We start from the raw sequence: 22,448 nt of genomic DNA, 5'->3' as shown, positions 1-22,448 counted from the left end.
CCAAGGCCACTCCCTGGGAACAACCCCAGATGTTCCTGTGTGATGGGAAAGAAGATTGGGGGACCCCTGGGGCCTGGCTGAGACCATAACTTACAAAAGGCTGAACTGAGGAAACTGGATTTCTCCATTCACACTAGCCCGAAAGACCATGAAAAACAAAGGCTTGATTGTTAACACTCATGTGGCCTTTTGGCCTCTGGCCATGAAGCTGAGGACAGAGGCTGTTTATTCCTGCCATGCATTTTGAAGCTCCCTGAGCTGATAACCGGAGCTCCTTCAGGACAGCTGTTCATGCTTCTCCCCTAATTCTCTATGAAAGCAGCCAAGGTGGGGAAAAAAATTTGCACTGGGGAGAAATAGAATTCCAACAACAAAAATAGTTAGTTCTTTCTCTGAGACTGACCCCAGTCATTGTATCTATTGAAAACTTCTAAATGGAGCCTCTAAAAAGGGTCCTGGAAGAGATTTTAGCGATCAAGGAAGAATTTTTGCACATGTCTAGAAGCCTCAGTCGGTCATGGATCAACTCTGAGGCAGAGAGTTCCTAGGACTCAAAAAAAATCTTAAAGCTACTACATGTGAAAATGAGCTAATGAGCACGACTGAAGTATAGGTCTGTCAAAATAGATGTGACAGTGAAATCTGCATCAAGAGAGGCTTGGGTCTTCTGGGGCCAGTTCTGGTGCAGCCATGTGGTGTCACTGTGTTAGAGGCATGCAAATCTCTGAGGCTGTCCCTGGGAGGACTCAGTTTATTTGCTCAATTTTCTTTTTTTTTTTTTTTGCGGTACGCGGGCCTCTCACTGTTGTGGCCTCTCCCGTTGCGGAGCACAGGCTCCGGACTCGCAGTCTCAGAGGCCATGGCTCACGGGCCCAGCCGCTCCGCGGCATGGGGGATCTTCCCGGAACGGGGCACGAATCCGTGTCCCCTGCATCGGCAGGCGGACTCTCAACCACTGCGCCACCAGGGAAGCCCTATTTGCTCAATTTTTGAGCTGATTAATGGGGAGGGTAGGCTGGCCTCACAATACTCTGGAGAGAGCATGCAGTGATGTTGGAGATGCCTTGGAAAATGGCTCTCATTGTGCTGCAGGCTAGTGATGGGAGCAAAGCCCAGCTGAGTGGTAAATTCCTGGGTCAATAAGAACACAGAGTCCTAGCCAGCAGCACAAAGATCTGGAAGAATGTGACTTGGGAGGAATCCAAGAACGTCTGAAAGAGATTGATTCTAAAAGAGCCACCGTGCCTGGGATGGTGGTAGCCTGGTGGTCATGGGGGCAGATAATGTCGGAGCAGTGGGTAGAGGCCCCTGACTGCTGGTTGTAGGACTGGAGGCCCTGACTGTGCAGGGGAGCAAGTGGGGCAGTCTGAAGCATCTTTCACAGAGCTGGGGCCCGGAGTTCATTTCTGGGTTTGACCCCTAGAATCTCCTTGGCACTGATAACCCCAATCTCCTGCTAGTACTGAAAACACGAGCCTGGTTGGCATGGAGACCTGGGCAGAAAACCCACTGGGCACCTCTGGTCCGTGGGGAAGTAGTTGCTGGAGATGGAGCCTGTGAACGTCAGAATGGTGATCTTCATGCTCAGGTCAGCCTGTGCGTCTTGATGGAGCAGACGAGCTGGCCTAGAGCAGCAGCAAACCCCGGTGTTTCGGTGAGATGTCACCTGCTGGGCCAGAGACTTCTTTCTTGAGCCGAAGCTGGCCGCTGATGCGCTGTGTCTACTGGTCACCTGGATGAGAAGCTTCTTGTGAGGGACAATGGCTTGAGAGGTTGAGGCCTCCAAAAGCTGGTCTTGACGGCACTGACCTAAAGTGACCCTTGCAGTTCAGATCAACTATCTGAATTCTGCTGCTGTCCTGAAGCAGATGCTCCTGTTTGGGAGGGTGAGGTTACTCTGTCCCAAACGCCATGCCGTAACGATGATGTTTCTCGGACCCAAATAGCAACAGGCTGGGTCAGGCCTCCTTTGGAGCCTAGAACATCATTCTGAAGCTTCTGTTCATACTGGTCAAAAACACTGAGAGTTCAGTAATTTTCCTTGTTGGGTTTTTTTTGTACCTTGTAGTGAATGACGGTCCACAACATTAGGTGGACTTCATAAGCTGGGTTCAGAGCTGTGTTCTCCCAAATCAGCAACCGGAATCCTGCAGGATATGTGTTCCTGTAGATTGCCTCCTGGATTTGTGTCTTCTGTTTGAAACTTGTGGTCTTCCTCCTGAATTCCAGGATAGTTTCCCTGTGCTCGGTCATCCTCTCCTTCTGAGAGATGCAAGTTAATGTATAGATTCCAAGAATTTGAGAATCCTTGAGGTGACGTGACCACCAGTTGACCCTCCAGATGGACCCAGGCCATGTGGGGCTCCCACCCCCTCCCCTGTCCATGGAATGTACACTCTGCCCACCGTCCGCACAGTGGGAGCTGTTTTCGGGGACACAGCTGAGAGAGTAAAAGGTGTGGAGAACACCTGCACTGTGCACACAATTGAACCCAGTTAAAGTCTCTACAGAAATTTTTAAGATACTGTCAGGTGGGTGCTGAGATCTACTCACCTTACAGCCCAAGACAAGCCTTGAAAGCAAGTTCCTTTGCTTATTAAACCTGCCACCTACCAATCTGGAGTGCTTCGCCTCCTTCTTTGGTTTCTCCTTGCCCTCTGAGTACCGGGGCCAGGTTGCAAACCAACACTTTCCTAGAAGATGTCTGCTTCTGTGTCCTTTATAACTGTCCGGTCAAAGACCAGCTCTGCCAAGGGCCTAGTTATATTTCCGGGGGTAGCTGCTCTTCAAGGCTTTTAGCAAGGCTGTGCCTGAGGGCAGCAGTGCTTTAGGGACACTGAGCTTGGACATGGGATTGGGAGACCAGCATCAGTTAGCACTAATAATGGGAATAACGACGGCAGCGTCAGGTCCCACAGCACAATGTTGCCTCATCCCACCTCCAGTGACCTTCCTATCTCTGGTGTTTCTACCTGTGTGTCCTTCCCGCGCTACACACACACAGAATTCCCACCCACCCACGAAGCACGTGATATTACATGAAAGAGAAAGATGGGAGCAGTGACTTGGAGTCATAGTTTATGACTTCTTGAAGTCATAGCTTAAAAAAGTAGTCACAGTTTAAAAAAATCAGTTATTTTAACTTACATTATCGTATCTCCTACTTTGGTGGGTTTGCATTGGTGATTTATAATCCAGTGGTTTCAATGCTTTTTCTCCAGCATTACTAGGAGATGCACTATGCCTCCATTACTGACAGGGGCTACTGCACTCGTGTTTCTCAGTTTTGAGCTGCATAGCAGGATCTTGTTAGAGACTGGGGCAAGTGAGTAAATATGCTATTTCAGAAAACCACTTTCCCATTCATATACTCCCCATCCCAGAATCACTGGCCATAAAGAGTATGGAGGAAAGCTAGTTTAAGGGAATAAAAAGCCCTATTTACTTTTTCCTGACTATCACCCAATGAGCTGTCAAAGACCCCATATGGGACCATCAGAGAAACTTGTGGTCATTAAAAAAAATAATAAAAGCCTAAGTTTGAAAACTTGTATATTTTTTTTTTTGCGGTACGCGGGCCTCTCACCGCCGTGGCCTCTCCCGCTGCGGAGCACAGGCTCCGGACGTGCAGGCCCAGCGGCCATGGCTCACGGGCCCAGCCGCTCCGCGGCATATGGGATCTTCCCGGACCGGGGCACGAACCCACGTCCCCTGTATCGGCAGGCGGACTCCCAACCACTGCGCCACCAGGGAAGCCCAGCCTAAGTTTATTAGAAACTTGTCAGCCAAGGAAGCCACTGGTTGAATGAATTCTATCCAATGGACTCCACTAGTGTTGAGCTCTTGGGTTTCACAAGGATTTGTTTGAATTGTTAATCACACGGCAGAAATTAGAAATTGAGATCTAAACTGGTGTTGGTCAGAATCTGTAAACTGAGAGAGTTGCTGAAATGGTTTGTATTTGAACAGTTTATCTGTGAGCTTATCTTTCAGAAACACACAACTCTGCTACGTAAACTGTTGCCTGAGCTGTTTGAGCTTAAACAGTCTTTCTGTATTTTAAGTTTTTGGTTTCTGTGTAGCTTATCTAGTTGACGAGATGTAATTGCTTCATGTTTCTATCTCTCAGTCACAATTTTTGGATATCATACTTCAACCATGGCTGTGGGATAGACCACATCCTTGTCTAGATGATCTGTCTATACCTACATCACTGAGTTAAGCAAAGGGTCATGATGGAGGTCACTTGAGGAGTTTCACTTGATGTTAGACCTTCTTGCTTCTATCAGCAAGATCATTTGATAAAAGAGCAGCTATGTGCAATACTTAGGTTTTTTAGAACCAATATTTGACCATTGTAACAGTGACAAACACTGAGTTGATAGTCTACTTCTAAGCCAGGAACCAAATGTGTCCAATTTAAGCCAAGAAAATAATATGAAGAGCCTTTTTTTTTTTTTTTTTGGGGGGCTGTGTTGGGTCTTCATTGCTGTGTGTGGGCTTTCTCTAGTTGTGGTGAGTGGGGGCTACTCTTCGTTGCGGTCCGCGGGGTTCCCATTGCGGTGGCTTCTCTTGTGGCAGAGCACGGGCTCTAGGCACACTGGCTTCAGTAGTTGAGGTGCGTGGGCTCAGTAGTTGTGGCTCGCAGGATTACTTGCTCCGCATGGGATCTTCCCAGACCAGGGATCGAACCCGTGTCCCCTGCATTGGCAGGCGGATCCTTAACCACTGCGCCACCAGGGAAGTCCCAACAGCCTTGTTTTTACCAAATTTTCTCATGCCATTGTTTTCCAGATCTCTTAAAGCGCATTTAAAGATCCCTTTAAGGGTGGAAATGCAGCATTCTTTCTCTAAAATTGAGAAGGCATTAATATGACCAGGATGGCTATTTTTTAACCCAATGCCAGTCCAATCTTGTGAATTTCTCAGGCAAGGAGATGTTTGGCCTTAGTGACACTGTCTGGTTCTCAGTCATTCTCTGAACCAGAGCATGTAGGGGTTTTTGCACCACTTTTTGGACCTTCTTTAAGGTGTGAACTAGGTATGCCTGAGGACAGAATAAAGCACCCCAGAACTGTTCCTCACAGGTTAAGATTTCTGGTTTTAAACTGAGGCTCACATTTTTCTCTTTCTTGAATTAAGATGCCTAAAGACTGCTTTTTCTTAGAGGGGAAATCAATAGGCCAAATGTACCCAGAGTAATACCAGGGAATTTCCTGAGAGTAGGCATTAGTTTATTGAGATGGTGAGTACCTGTCCAATTTGTGGGCAGTAGCCCATAGGCTTTTGCTTTTGGTAGAACAAATCCAAGGTCAGACATTTGGGGGCACCCAATGACTCACTGTTGTGGCCAAAATACCCCGATGAGGTTGTCTGATTAGGTCCTACAGCTTTGAGACAAGACAACAAGTGTAGCTGAGTACCATTCAGTGAGATATACAGTAGAGATCAGAGGGTAGAGCCATGGTCAAGGAGACTGGCTTTTCCTTGTAGGATCTGTAAGAGAGATACAGATCTCTCCACTTGCATAATAAGTCTCTTACCATTTAATCTCTTACCAAACTCGACTTGTGAGTTTTGTTGAAGTGCTAATTGCTATGAGAGATACCTATATTTCATTTTAATGGAGACAGAAAATTCCCATTCTTTGGGTGACATGATAGAAGGTTTTAGATTTTTGGCTATCTGGCTTGTTATAATATTGGCCATCTATAAAATCACACAGGAGTTAAGTTCTACCACCCAGAAATCAACTGATTCACTACAAGAGATTGGTACTATAGGAAACTGGGTGACATTCAAAGGAAAGTGGATATAAAGCCAATGTTTGGTTGAATTATATGTTTAAGTCATGGAGTGACTAGGGTGCAAACAACAGCATTAAGAGTAGGGGCCTAGGGGCTTCCCTGGTGGTGCAGTGGTTGAGAGTCCGCCTGCCAATGCAGGGGACACGGGTTCGTGCCCCGGTCCGGGAAGATCCCACATGCCGCGGAGCGGCTGGGCCCGTGGGCCATGGCCGCTGAGCCTGCGCGTCCGGAGCCTGTGCTCCGCAACGGGAGAGGCCGCAACAGTGAGAGGCCCGCGTACCGCCAAAAAAAAAAAAAAAAAAGAATAGGGGCCTAAATGGGTGCCATAGTTAGGAGGCAACAAATATCTACTCACTATCCAGAATCTTAAGGCAGCAGAGAGAGAAAAAAATAACTAGGTAAAGAAATAATGAAACATGTGAAGACATGAGTGACAGTGTTCTAGGCATTTGCGATCTAGTTCTAATGTCTAGGGTGGAAGGTCTACTTCACATTGACTTGAGGCCATAGGTTCCTCAGGTTGTTGGCGTCTGAAGGATTCTTAAGAATCTTTAGTCTGAGATCTCCAGTTCAGACGGCTTTTCATTGGTGTAAGGTAGCGTTTTGTCTTCTTAACTGGGTGATGCGAGTCTGAGGATCAACTCTTTGTAACCTGACTGTAGTGTGGTGGTTGGCAGAGCCCGGTAGGAGCCTTTGCATCAGGTTTGGGAGCTCCTTCCTCTGAGGTCCCTTCTAGAGGCCCAGGTCTCAGGTTTTAGGTCGTCCTAGGAAGTGATTAGGAGGAGGTGAGCAAAGGCTGCCTGAATCTGACAGTCTTATCGCCAACAGACAGCTCAAAAATAAACAAAATAGGACCAAAATGTATCCCAAACCCTTTGAAGGCAATAATCCTGTCAAGTCCATTTGGAAATGCTCTGAGGGATGCTAAAGCCTGGGCTTTTGTCCACGTCCCATCTTTGCAGTTTCCCAGCACTTTGGGTAAAAGATGAGGCATGTGCTACAAACCTCCTTGGTCGCTTTAGTAAATTCCCCACCAACACTGACCAAGGACGGTAGCCAACCTCATGTAAAGACCTCCCAGGGTTCCTTTTGAGGTCTTCTGGCACCAAGAGCCTACCCTGAGGGCACTAGGGATCATTCTCTAACCACCTTCAGTCACGTCTTTCCTCAGATCTTTATTCCAATTTCAGAGCCACTTTCTGACATTCGGTGTGTTGGTCACTTTGAGCTAGTCCAGATCTTTGGCTCTGAGAAGCTATAAGGACTGTGAGTTTAGTAAGGGCTACCTGCTCGGTATGGTGTCCATCCAGAACTTTTCTTTTGTGCTTCAGGTTCTTTTATTGAGTATGTTTCTGTCTTTCTAGTAGCCATTTCCATAGAAAACATCAGGGCTTTTAGGAGCTTCTTAATCTACTAGTGACCATTTTACATTTGACTTCCTGCAGATATCATGAACCTTCACCGTTTCCAGAACATCCCCAAATCATACCAACCAACTCAAAGACATACAGGTTTTCAATATATGTATTATTAACATATATTTTATCCACAGCCAATCGGCAAGCTCTAGTGATGTGACAAGTTTAAGTAGATTCTTCTGTGTTTTAAGTAGAGGGTCTCTTCTAAAGATTAGTTAAAATCTGTTATAGTACGTACAGCCTGTGCGTTTCCTGTTTCAATTCCACAAACAATGTCAAATATGGACTTTCTATGGCAGTCTCCAACAATTCTGCTTGAGGGATAGATGGTTCCTGAACCATCAAAGCAGAGGTTTACATCAGAGGGTTCTCCTTAATTACCTAAAGGACAAGTGTGTTAGGGGTCAAGAAAATACAGTTGCAGATATAAATGGGTGAGGGAGAAAGTCATAAAATCTCATGGGAGGTGGGTGTGGTTGCTGAGAAATATTGACTATGTTCAACGAGCAGAAGGAACTGTATGGCATGAGGGACCATTACGCTAAAAGGAGATCCTGGGGGTAAGTTGGTGGGTCTCCCGATTCTTGGGCTGCCGTTGCTGCTGCCCTGAGGCACGTGAATGAGCCTTTGCCACTGGATCAAGAAAAAGGCTGCCATAAGTTTTTGCCTCAAGTCCTCAGGATGCTGGGTAAAAGTTGGAAGGCTTTGTGTGTGACTGAATGAATGGAGAACCATTGTGGAAGTCGTCGGAAGGCTAGCATTAGGTTACAAAATGCCTTCTCATGTTTGGGTCCCTGTATCCATTGCCCACGGCTTCTGTAACAAATGACTCCAAACTTGGTAACTTGCACCGACAAAAATCTATTCTCCCGCAGTTTTAGAGGCCATAAGTCTGAAGTCAAGTTGTTGGCTGTGTTCCTTTAGAAGGCTCTAGAGTAGAATCTCTCCTTGGCTCTTTCAGCTTCTGGTGGCTGCAGACATCCCTTTGCTTGTGGCTGCATCACTCCCATCTGTGCCCTTCTTCACATGACCTTCTTTTCTCTCTGTGTGTCAATACTCTGTGTCTCTTATAAGGACACTTGTCATTGGATTTAGGTCCCAACCAGATAATCTGGGATAATCTCATCTCAAGATTCTTAACTAAATTATATCTGTAAAGACTTTTTTACCAAGGAAGGTCACAATCACAGGTTCTGGGATGTGGACCTCACTTTGGGGGGGCCACCGTTGAATACACTACAACTTTGGGGGGCCACCGTTAAATACACTACTGCTCTCGAGAACAGGGTGCTATGACATTGAGGACTTCGTTTAAGTCAGAGAAATGTGGTGATCACAAAAAAGTTAGGAACTCACTTTACAATAGCCAGTGTGACCCCAAATCTTCTTTAATTGTCTTTTACTATCAAGACAGGGCAGCTCTGAAGGGCTTATAATGAACCTTCCTGGGCTAGGCTTATGTATTGTGGTTTGTTTCTGCCAAGATTATACTTTACCTCTAGAAACTTTACATTCTTTGTGGAAAAAAATAATAAGTAGGTAAATTAATCTGTTTTGGAGCTTATCTTAATCCTTAGAACATAGCAAAATGCCACAGACATACTGGAGAAGAGAGAAATCCTAGAGAAATTTAAGGTTTTTAAGATCTGAATTTAAAACTTGTAAAAAGTAGAAGGGGCTTCTTCTGTAAACTCTTGGGGGCATAACTGTTGTCCTTCCCTGGAGAAGGCAAACAGGCATTGGTATCTTAATCTAGATGGTAGAGCCACGTCTTGGCTATTGTAAATAGCGAGCACTTGGGTTTTATAAAGCTTTGTTTTGTTTTGGTGAGGAGTTAGTCACGGGGGGAATTTATTTTCGGCTGTGTTGGGTCTTTGTAGCTGCGCGGGCTTTCTCTATTTTGAGAGCGCAGGCTCAGTAGTTGTGGCGCATGGGCTTAGTTGCTCTGCAGCATGTGGGATCCTCCCAGACCCCGAACCCGTGTCTCCTGCATTGGCAGGCGGACTCTTAACCACTGTGCCACCAGGGAAGCCCATCATGGGGGGAATTTAAAGGCAGGAATCATTTAGCCTGGGATGAGGGCAGAGACTGATAAGAATTTGTAAATTAGACCAGTTGCTGAAATAGTCTGGCTTACAGTTTGTCAATAGTCTTCTCTCTTGAACACAAAACCAAGCAAGCTCTTGCTGAGCCCAGTGGGAAGGAGCTTGGGCTCCACTGGCAGAACTCAAGCAGAAGCCAGAGGTCCAGAATCTCCAGAAGTTACAGAACAATTTTGTGAATTGTTTTTGTTATATCGCCATGTCGCCCGCATGGCTCTACCATCAACCTCTTTACCCTGAGTTAATATACTGCCACTAGAGCATGTTAGTTAACTCAACCCACAGAGCACAAAACCTCTCTTGTTCCCAACAATTCTTCCTCCTTGATCTCTTTGCAGTGGATTGACCTTGTTTAGGCCCTGCATTTCAGAAATGACACAGGTCACTGATGGGCAAGAGATCAGCCCATCTTCCTGCAGCTGCTTCAAGTCACCTGCTCCTGGATGGAGGTCCATGTGGTACCCTCTCCTTTCTTTCTTTTTTTAAAGTTTTTATTGAAATATAATTGATTTACGAAGTTGTGTTAGTTTCAGGTGTACAGCAAAGTGATTCAGATATATATATATATATTTTATATGTACATATATATGATTCTTTTCCATCATAAGTATTAGCCTCTCCTTTCCTGAACTTCCTGAAGAGCCAACAGCGTTCTCTACCACTGGATAGCATGTCCCATCTGGAGGGAGAGGTGGGGACGCTACCACATAGACCAAAAGCACACACAAAAGAAGAGGCATGATTGCTGGTTATTGTGTCCCTTGGCTGAAGACAAGGAACTTCCTGAGCTCTCTGTTCTCCAACAGCAACACCTCAGTACAGCCAGGAATCCTAGGGATAGCTGTCACCAAGAGACGCCAGAGGTTTTTTTTTTTTTTTTTGCGGTACACGGGCCTCTCACTCTCGTGGCCTCTCCCGTTGCGGAGCACAGGCTCCGGATGCGCGGGCTCAGCGGCCATGGCTCACGGGCCCAGCCGCTTCGCGGCATGTGGGATCTTCCCGTACCGTGGCATGAACCCGCGTCCCCTGCATCGGCAGGCGGACTCTCAACCACTGCGCCACCAGGGAAGCCCACGCCAGAGGTTTTTACATCTGTGCTGTCTGGGGTGATCTGTCAAACCTTACACTGAATCACAAATGTGGCCTGTTTGCTAAACAGGCAAGGAACGTGGGTGTCTTACTTTCCTGGGGCTTCCGAAATGTCACAAACTGGGCAGCTTAAAACCACAGAAATCTATTCTCTCAAAGTAAGTCTGAAATCAAGCTGTCTGTAGCACTGTTCTCCCTCCGACGTTTCTAGAGGAGGACGCTTCCTTGCCTCTTCCGCCTTCTGGTGGCGGCAGGTGTTTATTCACTTGGGGCTGCATCACTCCGATCACGGCCTCTGTGGTCACAATGCCTCCTCTTCTTGTTTTTCAAAACTTGCTCTGTCTTGATCTTATAAGGGTACCTGCGTGATGGCATTTAGAGGCCACCCAGATAGTTCAGGATAATTTGCTCAGAATTCTAACTTAATCACACCTTTTGCAATATAAAGTAATATTTATCCTTTTGCCATATGTATTAGTCAATTAATCAGGATTTTCCAAGAAAATAGACCAATAGTGTATGCGTGTGCGTGTCTGTCATGTGTGTGTGTATGTGTGTGCACATACAGAGAGTGAGAGGGAAGGAGAGAGGGAGGAAGGGAGGTGGCGAGAGAGTTTAAGGACGTTTAAGGAATTGACTCACACAATTACAGAGGCTGGCAAGTACACAATCATCAGGGTCGGCCAGCAGGCTTGAGAGTGACATCAGTAAGATGGCAGAATAGGAAGTCCCCGCCCTCATTTCCCTACAGAAACACCAATTTGACAGAGGACCGGAATCTAGTTTCAGTACCCCAGAGGAGCCCAGAACTGAGAGAAGCTGCGATGCAACGCATAAGAAGAGCGATTTCACTTTATGCACCTCAGCCCTCCCCTAAGCCAGCACAGCTCAGCGCTGAGCGAGATGGCCATGACCCTCGAATTCTCCCTTGTGGGGGAAGATGGAATGTAGTGTGCCTCAAATGTTCTGCTCTTTCAGTGCACTGCCCGAGGGGCCAGCTTTTCCCTTGCCTCACATGGAGTGCTGACGGAACCAGGATAGTTGGGACAGCTGGGTGCAGTTCAGGACAAAGGAAAAGGGGCGGGGATTTGGTGTGACTGGCACAGCTCTGTGAGATTGAGAGAAGGAGCAGAACCTGAAGCTTCTCCACAGGGAAGAAGGAAGAGGCATGGACCATGCCTCCAATATCCCGGCCCGCAGCAGTGCAGCAGTCAGACACCAGAGAAAGACGAGATTTCGGGTTCCTGGAGGGCGGGAGTAGAAACCAATAAGTCCTCTAATTTGGAATCTACACACACAAGTCCAGAGAAGGCCCCTCCATAGAAAAAGTCTGAGAGGCTCCCAGAATCTCTAGCCAGACCGAGTGGTGAAGGCCTTTCCCTTTCAAAGCCAGTCTGCAAAGACAGGGAGAGGTGGTTATTTCTTCTAATATAGACACCAGTGCAAAGTTACGAAGAAGACAAAGATTCAGGGGCACATGACATAATCGGATGAACAGAGGAAAGTTCCACTAACTGATCCTAAAGAAATGGAGATCTACAAATTGCCTGACCAAGAATTCAAAATAATCATATTAAAGTAGCTCAGAGAATTATGATAGAACACAGATAGACCACTAAACAAAATCAGGAAAACAACGCACGAACAAAACGAGAAGTTCAACAAAGACAGAAACCCTAAAAAGGAAACAAATTCTGGAGCTGAAGAATACAAAGGAATTTCAAAATTTACTAGCGAGCATACTTGATAAAGCTGAAGGTCACTGTGCTCAAAGAAAGTCACTTGAAATTATCCAGTCAGAGGACCAAAAAGGAAGAAGTGAAGAAAGTAAAGGACTTATGGCATGTCCTCAAGCAAATCAATATACACACGATGGTAGAGTCCCAAAAGGAGAAGAGAGAGAAAAAAAGGGAGAAGCCTTATTTAAAGAAATAATGGCCCCAAACTTCCTATATCTGGGGTGGGAAATGGACATACAGATTCCCAAATGACCTTAAATAGAATGAACCCAGGATGGGATGAACCTACATGGAGACCCACTGTAGTCAAATTTTCAAAATTAAAAGACAGAAGTTTGAAAGTAGCAAGAGAAAAGCAACTTATCACATACAAGGGAGCCCCCATAAGACTCCCTTGAGTAGATTTCTTAGCAGAAACCGTGCAACCAGAGGTAGTGGAATGATATATTTAAAGTGTTGAAGGAAAAAAAAAAACCCTACCAAACAAAAATACCATGCCTGGGGCTTCCCTGGTGGCGCAGTGGTTGAGAGTCTGCCTGCCAATGCAGGGGACGCGGGTTCGTGCCCCGGTCCGGGAGGATCCCACATGCTGCAGAGCGGCTGGGCCTGTGAGCCATGGCCGCTGAGCCTGCGCGTCCGGAGCCTGTGCTCCGCAACGGGAGAGGCCACAACAGTGAGAGGCCCGCGTACCGCAAAAAATAAATAAAAAAAAAAAGAAGATGACTTTAAAAAAAAAAAAAAATACCATGCCTGGAAAAACTATTCTTCAAAACTTAAGGAGAGATATAGACTCCTCGGCAAACAGAAGCTGAGGGAGTTTATCCTCTAGACCTGCTTTACAAGAAATGCCAAAGGGAGATCTTAAAGTCGAAATACAAGGATGCTAAGCAGTAACACGAGAGCATATGAAGTAAGAAACTCAATGGTAAAGGTAGATATACAGACAAATACATTACACTGTAATACTGTAATGATGGTATGTAATCAGGATTCAAGTCTAACAATTAAAAAGACAAAAGAATTAACTATAACTATAAAAATTTGTTAATAGATACACAATATAAAAAGATGTAAACTGTGATATAAAAGTTTGTGGTGGGGAGAAGTAAAAGTGTAGAGTTTTTGTATGTGATTGAAGTTTTTTTTTTTTTTGAAGTTAAGTTTTTATAAGCTTAAAATAGACTGTTATAAGTATTAGATATTTTATGTAAGCCTCACAGTAGCCACAAAGAAAATACCTATAAAAGATACACAAAAGCAAAAGAAATCAAAGCATATCACTCCAAAGAAATCACAAAGGAAGACAGCAAGAAAGGAGAAACGAGACAAAAAAACTACAAGACAGAAAACAACAAAATGACTCTAGTAAGTCCTTACCTCTCAATAACTAAATATAAATGGATTAAACCCTCCAATCAAAAGACAGTTGTGGCTGAATGGATAAAAATAGCACCCAACTATGTGCTGTCTACAAGACACTCACTTTAGATTCCACACTGAATCTAAAGGCTGAAATACACCTTTCAGGTGTAGGCTGAAAGGGAAGAGATGGAAAAAGATACTTTATGCAAATAGTAACCAAAAGACAGTAGGAGTGGATGAACTTATATCAAACAAAAGAGGTTAAATAAAAAACTGTCTCTAGAGACAAAAAAGGTCAGTATGTAATGATAAAAGGCTCAATTCATCAGGAAGCTATAACAATTATATGTGCACCCAGTATCACAGCACATAAATATATTGATGAAACATTGATGAAGATGGTCTGGAAGTGAATTCCCTCTTCCTCAGGGGACCTCAGTCTATTTTATCTTAAGGCCTTGAGATGACTGGAGGAGGCCCATCTACATTACAAGGATAACCTGCTTTATTCAAAGTGTACTAATTTAAATGTTAATCTCATTGAAAAAATACCTTCACAGCATTCAGACTGGTGTTTGACCAGTCTAGGTACTGTGGCCCATGAAAGGTGACACACAAAATAAGCAAGTATACCAAATAAGGTAATATTCATCATTTCCAGGGATTAGGAAATGAATATATCTTTGGAAGCCATTTTTGTTTATTTAAAAATTAAAATTTTTTAAATTAAAAAAATTTCATTGATTTATAACATTATGTAAGTTTCAAGTGTATGCTCGTATTACGTCTGTATACTCTATAGCGTGCTCACCAGTAAAATTTGAGTTTCCACCCATCACCATACAGTGATCCCCTTTATCCATTTCACCCTCCCCACTGCCCCTTCCCCTCTGGTGACCACTACTCTGATCTCTGTATCTATGTGTTTGGTTTGTTCATTTATTTGTTTGTCTGCTTTTTATATTCCAGATATGAGTGAAATCACACAGTATTTGCCTTTCTCCATCTGACTTAGTTCTCTTTGCATAACACCCTCAACGTCCATCCATGTTATCACAAATGGGAATATTCTCATCTTTTTTTATGGATGAGTAGTATTCATTATGCGTTTGTGTGCGTTTCTGTGTGTGTGTGTATAACATCTTCTTTATCCATTCATCTGTTGATCGGCACTTAGTTTGTTTCCATATGTTGGCAATTTAGAGTAATGCCAAGATGAACACAGGGATGCATATAAGTTTTCAAATTAGTGTTTTCGTATTCTTTGGATGAATACCTAGAAGTGGGATAGCTGGATCATACAGTAGTTCTATACTTAATTTTTTGAGGAATCTCCATTACTATTTCCATAGTGGCTGCACCAGTTTTCATTCCCTCCAACAGTGTATGAGGGTTGCCTTTTCTCCACACCCTCAACAATCCTTGTTATTTAAGTGCGGTCAGCGAACCTAACCCTGTGGGATTCCCAGCGTGCTCCCAGGTGGGAGGGTTGTTTATGAAGGTCTTACTGTGTGCCAAGTCATTAATTGGAATGTTTTACTTAATGGTTATCTAATCCTTACAATTGCTAAAAGTGCCTGCATTCTGGTTTGTCCTAGGTCAGAGACAATAAGTGGCATATGTAGTTAGGTGTTATTTTATGGAATTAAGAAAAAAATCTTTAAGATCCCTGTGTCCATTTCCAAACTAGTAGTTCAGATGTTATGGTGTTGAGCTAGACATTGACAATCCTGTTGGCAGTTTAGAAAAATAAAATAACAAGAGGAAACTAACAGCCTAGTGGAAGGGGGACACTTGTAAAGTAAACCTGACTCTTCAAATAAGGGTTCCACACTTGCCTTCAGGGGCTGTCACTTTTCACCTCCCCAAGCCTGAGAATCAGATGTGAAAAGTGACAAATAAGATGACAGTAGAGGCGTCTGTACAACATGGAGTGCTTCTGTGAAGGGAGGGAATGTGGTGGACAGTCCCTGGGGCCTTGGGGAAGCCAGGCGCGGTGCTGGGCAGTACGAAGCTTCTCGTCACTGCCCTGGGTGGTACTGGGCCCCTCTCACAGGGACTCGTGATAGAAGACACTTGTGCAATTCCAATGTGATTTCAACATTGTCACCTATATAGGGGTGATTCCTATGACTATTATCCCCATTTTACATTTGAGGGGATACAGTAGATGCAGTATTTTGATCAAGGTCATGCAGGAAGGTGGCAGTGCCAAGACTTTTTGGTTTCAGATGTTTGCCTTGAAAGATTTCAAACAGAAAAGTAGAATGAATAGTAGAGTGGACACCCATATGTCCTCCAAAGTAGGTCCAACAATTATGAGTAACTGAGCTGGTTCAGCCTTGAAGAGTCTGCATAAATGGACGTTTATAAAGAACTATTTATTCATCTATTGCCTTTTATTTATTATTTGTCATCCATCCCACTTTTCCTCCCCTGGGATCACAGAAGGAAACACAAATGGCTTCACAGAATTAGTAGCCATTTCCCAGTGAGAACTTGATAGAGATATTTTGATTCTTTTATTTCTTCTTTTTTTTTTTTTTTTGCATAGGGATATTTTTGACAGTGTAAGTGTCCTTTCCGTGAAATTCGGACAGGAACATAATCGAGCCCATGGGAGGAGCTGTGAGTGAGCTCACCATTGCACAACTTTTTTCTCAGAAACAAACTGTCCGTGAGGCCCCTCAGCATCCGAGGGCAAAAGGGCCAAGTACACGGGGGTCTCTGCTCCTTCTTCTGGGCTTTTGGTGGCTGTGGGTCCCGCCATGTCAGTTCTCACCCACCCTGGGCAGCAGGCATTCAGGAGGATCTTGTCCCCTCCTCTCTGCTCACTCAGTTTCCTGGCTTGGATTCTGGACAGGACCGTGACGCCGATTTTCGTCACCCCATATGCGGTCTCAGGCCAACCCTCCTTCCTGTGCACCCCGTTCTTTGTGTCTTCCACAAACTTGTTCATGAGCCCCACCAGCTCCTCCTCTGTGATGGTCTCACTTCGAAACTTCTGCTGCAGTTCGGGGCTGCATTTTTTAAGAGAGCTGACACTCACAAAGCTAGACACATTCACCACTCTGCCTAAAATACAACACAAGTCATTACGTAGAAAGGTGAGCACAAGAACAATGAATGCCAAATTCGGGACAGGATTTATGTCCTCATGTCCTCTTGTCGGAGGACCTTAGGGAAGGAAGAGAACGTATTTTGGGAGGGGGTTACTCATTGTGTTTTATCTGTTTTATTATTATAAGTAACAATCTGTTATTTCTAATGTTTTTAAAAATTACACATAATTATTTTGAAAATTACAGGAATGAACTATTTCACTTAAACCTAAGAAATAAGTAATGACAACGGGAAGAATTCTGTGAATCTACTACCCAGAACAACTTGTGAAAATTATTTTAAAAACGTAACTATTTAAAGTCTCTGCTAATGGTCCTGAGGGCATACAGCAAATGAAGAAACTTTTATTCCCGAATATCTGCAACAACTCAGGTAAGAACAGAGTCTGTTCTGTGGTATTTCTACCATGACCTGCTCCTTCCTTTCCCCCTTTCTGGCCATAACAATGGAAACTTCACTCTAGGATGGTGCATCCGAGAACACGAGACTATTGTATCTTCCCAAGTTGGGTAGGACATCAGCATGTCTCATGCTGCTCCTCAGCTACCTGTTGCAGAGGTTCAGTTCCTGGCAAGTGCATTTAGGAGGTGACCCAGCCCTCACTTGTGGGACAAAGGCTCTACCTTGGGCTGGACATCCTGAGAACACTGGGGCCCAGACTGCCCTTTCCCCAGCCTGTTTGTAAGGCAGAAGTATCACGCAAAGAGAGGCAAGCTGACAAGACCAGAGACCACTGCTTCTCTTCCCTCCTAGCTCCTAAAGCAGGAGTGTCACAAAGAGAAGTGTCATCATCCCTGCCTCTATCTTCAGACCTGTGGCTTAGAGATTTTGCACAAGAGGGAGAAAGAGTCAGGACATAAAAACCGAGAGGTCTGACGCTCTCCCAAAAGGATGTGATTTCATTTGAAAGAGTGTGGGGAAGTTCGACCCTAAGGGCACTCTCAAAAACAATGGAAGTTGTGCTGAAAAGCAATTAGGAGATTGGTAGCTTTGTTAGAAATATAAACTAAATCATGTAAGTCAGCAAGTTTGCCAGAGAAAACTAGAGAAAGATAAGGGTAGGAGCCCTTCTCGGTTCAGAACAGAGCACCAAAACTACCCTTTCAAAAGAGCCTGAATGTAATTGGATGGAGATCCATCTGTGAAGCAATTTATGCTGTGCCTTGTTAAAAACAGTGGAGTAATCAGCCAGCAAGTAGTGGAGCTTAACAGCTGGGTGTGGTGCAGGAAAAAGACAGCAAAAGAGAGTTCTGCTAAACCCACAGTAATCCCAGCGTGACTGTGCGTCTCAGCTAGGCTGTACTTTCTGAGATGAAACATCAGAAACTTCACACTGCGAGGGGAGGAGGGCGGAGACTCAACTTCAAAAAATAATGTAGCCAGTCACTGAACAAATAAGCAAATAACAACCACAAGCCCGTGGGAAGTAGGGTCTAATAGCAAGAGTAGCTATAAAATTCTGCAATGTCCCGTTTCCAACCCAAAATTACCAGGCATGGACAAAAATGTTAAACCCTTTTTTTCCATGGGGAAAATATGTGGCAACAGAAATGGCATGTCATGCTACCATGGTCAGTTGGCTTTGATGTCTATCCCACTAAAGGTTTGGAAGTTCAGAAAACATCAACAAATAAATTAGTAGATGGCATTAGGACTCCCATTCAATGATTCTCTGAAATACATAAACTGATTTAGAGAAATTGCCATATTAATCTTCCGGGCATTCTTCTAAGATGAACACATATTTGAAACGGGTCGATTATTCCATGTCCTCCTTCTAATCTAGAACATGTAAAGAGTAAGAAGCAACTAGTAAATTAATAGAAATGACATTGTCCTTAAGATAGAATAGAACCAATTTGTCCAAATGTTGCAGTAAGCACCATTCAGAGATGCTATATTTAGGATAATTTATTTCGCTCTCAAAAACATGACCAAGCCTCTCTCACAACAAAAATAGCACATATTTCATGAATTAAAAATGCAAAATATAGAAAGGCATAAAGAAAGAAAAAAAGCCTGCAGGAGCGGAAGTCAGAATGGTTAACTGGTAAACGGGAAAGGCAGCTATATTACTATCAATAAAAGGGCCTTGGGCTTCCCTGGTGGCGCAGTGGTTGAGAGTCCGCCTGCCCATGCAGGGGACACGGGTTCGTGCCCCGGTCCGGGAAGATCCCACATGCCGCGGAGCGGCTGGGCCCGTGAGCCATGGCCGCTGAGCCTGCGCGTCCGGAGCCTGTGCTCCGCAAGGGGAGAGGCCACAACAGTGAGAGGCCCGCGTATTGCAAAAAAAAAAAAGGGCCTTGACATTATTTATTTCATGGGTCTTCAACCTGGACAGTAGACAGAGAAATACTGTTAACTTCTTCTAGGATGGTTATAATCAGTAATCAAATGACAACCTTTTTTATTCTGTGTTAACTAGTCTACCTCAGGAAGTCTAGAATCAGCGGTGAAAATACTAACCCGTATCAGGGAAGCTTGACCAGGAGATCCAAAGTTCTCTCGAGGTGATAAACTCCTGGATATGGCTGTTTCATCTTCCCAATGTGTTCCATGCCAGCCCCTCCCACTGACTGGATCCCCAGGGATTAGAGCCAGCCACCTGGAGCCCTCGCCTCCCAGCTAGGTGAGACTGTAGACCCAGAAGAGAATCACACGCTCGATTAAGTCACGATCACATGAACTGCTGTAGCTTTTCCCCAACAAAACAAGAATTCTCCTATTTCAAAAGGCAAGTAAACCTTGCTGCACTCATACTGAGAATATAGCATGTTATTTAAAATTCCATTTACTCTAGCTTTCGTGAGGCAAGACGAACTGTTAAACAGAGGCTGTCTTAGCACATCTGGAGGGTACTCATTCCTCCTTCTGGACAAAGCCCAGACACAGCAAGAAACAGCCCAGCTAAGTAAGAGGAGTGGTGGGCCAGAGGTCCTCAGCACGAGGTCAAGAGGAATTCGGCATGTGCAGCTGACACAGGGAACTCCACTGCAGCCCGCAAGTGTTGGGACGAGTGGAGGAATCAGGTGACACTCTAAAGAGCTGACTTTTTAGGTCCTAGTCAACCAATTCTTAGAAGAACTTTCCAGGAGGACAGGATGGGGAAACAGGGCAGAAGCTGAGTGTAAATTGTAGATGCATGTACTAAATCTCCAGCCACGCCTCTTAACCTTTCTAAAAGTATCTGCTTGTCTTATTTGGTATGTTTAATGGGTGGTGGTTCCCCTCCTGGCCCATTACTTCGGGGGTAAGTATTATAGTAGTTTAACCCAAAGGAATATGAGAGTTTGTTTTGTTTGAAACATTGAGCAGATTGAAGGGCAGTTAAAATGGACCTGGAGTTCGGCAGGTCGGATTATGGAGGTCCCTACAAGTCATGCTAAGGGCCTGGACTTCACTCCTGAAGGATTTTTGGGCATGCAGAGTATAGAGAATGCCCAGGAAGCAAAGGACTCAAGAAGCAGGGAGAGACCCTTAGGAGAGTTTACAATTGTCTAGAAATGACAGCTGAGGGCCCGTTTGTAGAGCTGGGATGGGGGTGAAGGCCTGGGAAGAAAATCAGTAGGAAGTGTCTTAGGATCTGGTAAATGGCAGTAAGCGGGCAGGCATGGTGACCTCCAGGATCCTGGTGGGTGGATGATGGGATCAGTGGCCAAGATGATTTGGGGAAAGGACGAGTCTTTGGAAATATTTGTTTTAGATGGGGGGATTCAGGGGAGGAAGGATGGGAATCAGGTTAAGATGGAGAGGCAAGAAGACACAATGTGTGCCTGGAGCTCTGGGAACGTTCTAGGCAGGTGACAGATTTGAGTGAGGCCTAATGAACTGGTGGGAGTAGAGACTCCACTAGCCTGAGAAAGATCACTCTGAGAGGGGGTCAGAGGAGAGAAGGCCTGAGATGGACTCCTAAGGGAATGCCGCCTGTGGGGGGCCTGGAGCAAATCAAGAGCCTTTCAGAGGAGACCTTTGAGCTAAGATGGGAAAAAGAAAGAGCCAGATGTGCAAAGAGCAGCTGGACAGACAGCACCAATGACCTGGGCAGTGTTTAGAGGAACCTGAGGCCTCAGGGCACCTGGCCGGATGGTGACACAGATGGAGGCCAGTGTAGCTGAGCAGAAGAGGTGGGGGGCCTGTAGATGAGACCAGAGGCAGGCAGGGCCCAGATCTTGCCAGAAACACTGCAGTTTGGGCTCTTCATCAGACTCACCTCGGGGTTTTATTAGAGGCAGTAGCTCTGTGCACACATCTTGGGTACCAAAGAAGTTTGTTTTCATAGTCACTTCTGCTTGAATATGAAACGGTGTGGAATCAATGGCTTTTAGGAGAAAAGAAAAGTTGAGTGAATAAATAGTAGCCATCAAGTAACATTCTTTTTTTTTTAATAATAGTTGTGGCTCGCGGGCTCTAGAGCACAGGCTCAGCAGTTGTGGCGCACGGGCCTAGCTGCTCCGCGGTACGTGGGATCCTCCCAGACCAGGGCTCGAACCCGTGTCTCCTGCATTAGCAGGTGGATTCTCAACCACTGCGCCACCAGGGAAGCCCTCAAGTAACATCCTATAGGAAGATATAAAGAAAACAGCACATGTGAAATCTGTTGAATTTTGCGTAAAAGTTGTGTCTAGTTAGTAGTATTGTGCCAGTGTGGATTTCAGGGCTTGATAATGCCTATGGTTTTGTAAGATGGCACCACTGCGGGGGGCCGGCTGCCCAAAGGGTGCACACACACGGGATCTCTGTGCATCAGTTTTTGCAATTTTCTTGTTTATTTCAAAATGCATTAAAAATTAACCCAACTGCCCCAAAGGCCAATCAGAAAGAAGCTGTGGGGCAATCTAGAAAAGGTCCCCAGGATTCGAGCCAAAGAAGCAAAGTTCCCTATGGGTAGAAAGCATCCAATTCCCTGCAGACTCCGCTCTTGCTGCACCCCTCCCCCCTTCCCTTCTCGGTCCCTAGGGAGTCATTCTGGACCCCACAGGCGGGAGAAGCCCCACCGCAGCGATTCCCCGACAGATACGGCCCATCCCGGATGATGAACGTCTCGCCTGGGAGCACCCAGCCCCTTACTCTTGAAGGCGATGCCCGCGTTGTTGACCAGCACGTCGAGGCCCCCGTACTCCTTGAGCAGGAAGTCACGTAGGGCGCGGATGCTCTGCAGGTCATCGATGTCCAGCTGGTGGAAGCGCGGGCTCAGGCCCTCGGCCTGCAGCTGCTGCACGGCCGCCTGACCCCGTGCTGTGTTCCGCGCCGTGAGGACCACGTCCCCCGGAAACTGCCGGCAGAGGTCACGCACGATGGCGAAGCCGATGCCCTTGTTGGCCCCGGTGACCAGCGCCACGCGGGCGCAGGACGACATAGCCGGGTGCTGGGTGTGCGGTGCCCTTGGGTGGAGAGCCGAGCCCGTTGCGCTTTCCCAACGGCGCGGCGCGTCAGAGTGTCTGCGCAGAAGCTGGAGCTTGCAGAGCGCGCACCTGAAGGTCCCACGCCCGGAGCGGCCAGGATGAGCGCGCAAGCGCAGGAGCAGGCTCCGCCCCTTCAGGGCTGGGATCGCCGGCGCCCTCCCAGCGGTGCAGGGAACGTAGAGAAGGGCCATCAGGCAAGTTTGCAGGACAGTCCTGCTGAAAAGTCGCTGCTGGCGACTGCCTGCCTGGCATCAGAGAATCGTTCTGATTAGCTGTGTTGCCTATGTTTAAACTGAACCCTATCCTCTGTTCTCCTCCTTTTCATCCGGATGTTTAACTCTTCGCGGTTGCGCTTGAAGAAATGGGTCATTTGTGCAGACTTTGTCTTTCCTGGTGTTTGAAAAAT

At 45.7% G+C, this 22,448-nt stretch overlaps 1 protein-coding gene across 2 annotated transcripts; it reads right to left on the bottom strand.

The window, feature by feature from the left end:
* Positions 1-15,895: 15,895 nt before the first annotated feature.
* Positions 15,896-22,185, bottom strand: LOC116753471 (carbonyl reductase [NADPH] 1). Of its 2 annotated transcripts, none has more exons than XM_032631263.1 (3): positions 21,708-22,185; positions 20,851-20,958; positions 15,896-16,694 (listed from the first exon to the last, which is right to left on the bottom strand). In XM_032631263.1, exons 1-3 carry the CDS (start codon positions 21,994-21,996, stop codon positions 16,156-16,158), a joined length of 936 nt encoding a protein of 311 aa, XP_032487154.1. In that variant the 5' UTR covers positions 21,997-22,185; the 3' UTR covers positions 15,896-16,155. The 2 variants fall into 2 exon arrangements, with proteins under 2 accessions (XP_032487154.1, XP_032487155.1); XM_032631264.1 differs by having other exon boundaries at positions 15,896-16,592; positions 21,708-22,160.
* Positions 22,186-22,448: the final 263 nt, after the last annotated feature.

The sequence above is a fragment of the Phocoena sinus genome, chromosome 4 (genome assembly GCF_008692025.1).
Source record: "Phocoena sinus isolate mPhoSin1 chromosome 4, mPhoSin1.pri, whole genome shotgun sequence".
Classification (NCBI taxonomy): domain Eukaryota; kingdom Metazoa; phylum Chordata; class Mammalia; order Artiodactyla; family Phocoenidae; genus Phocoena; species Phocoena sinus.
Note: the sequence above shows the minus strand (reverse complement) of the source record. Positions and strands in the feature narration are given on the sequence as shown.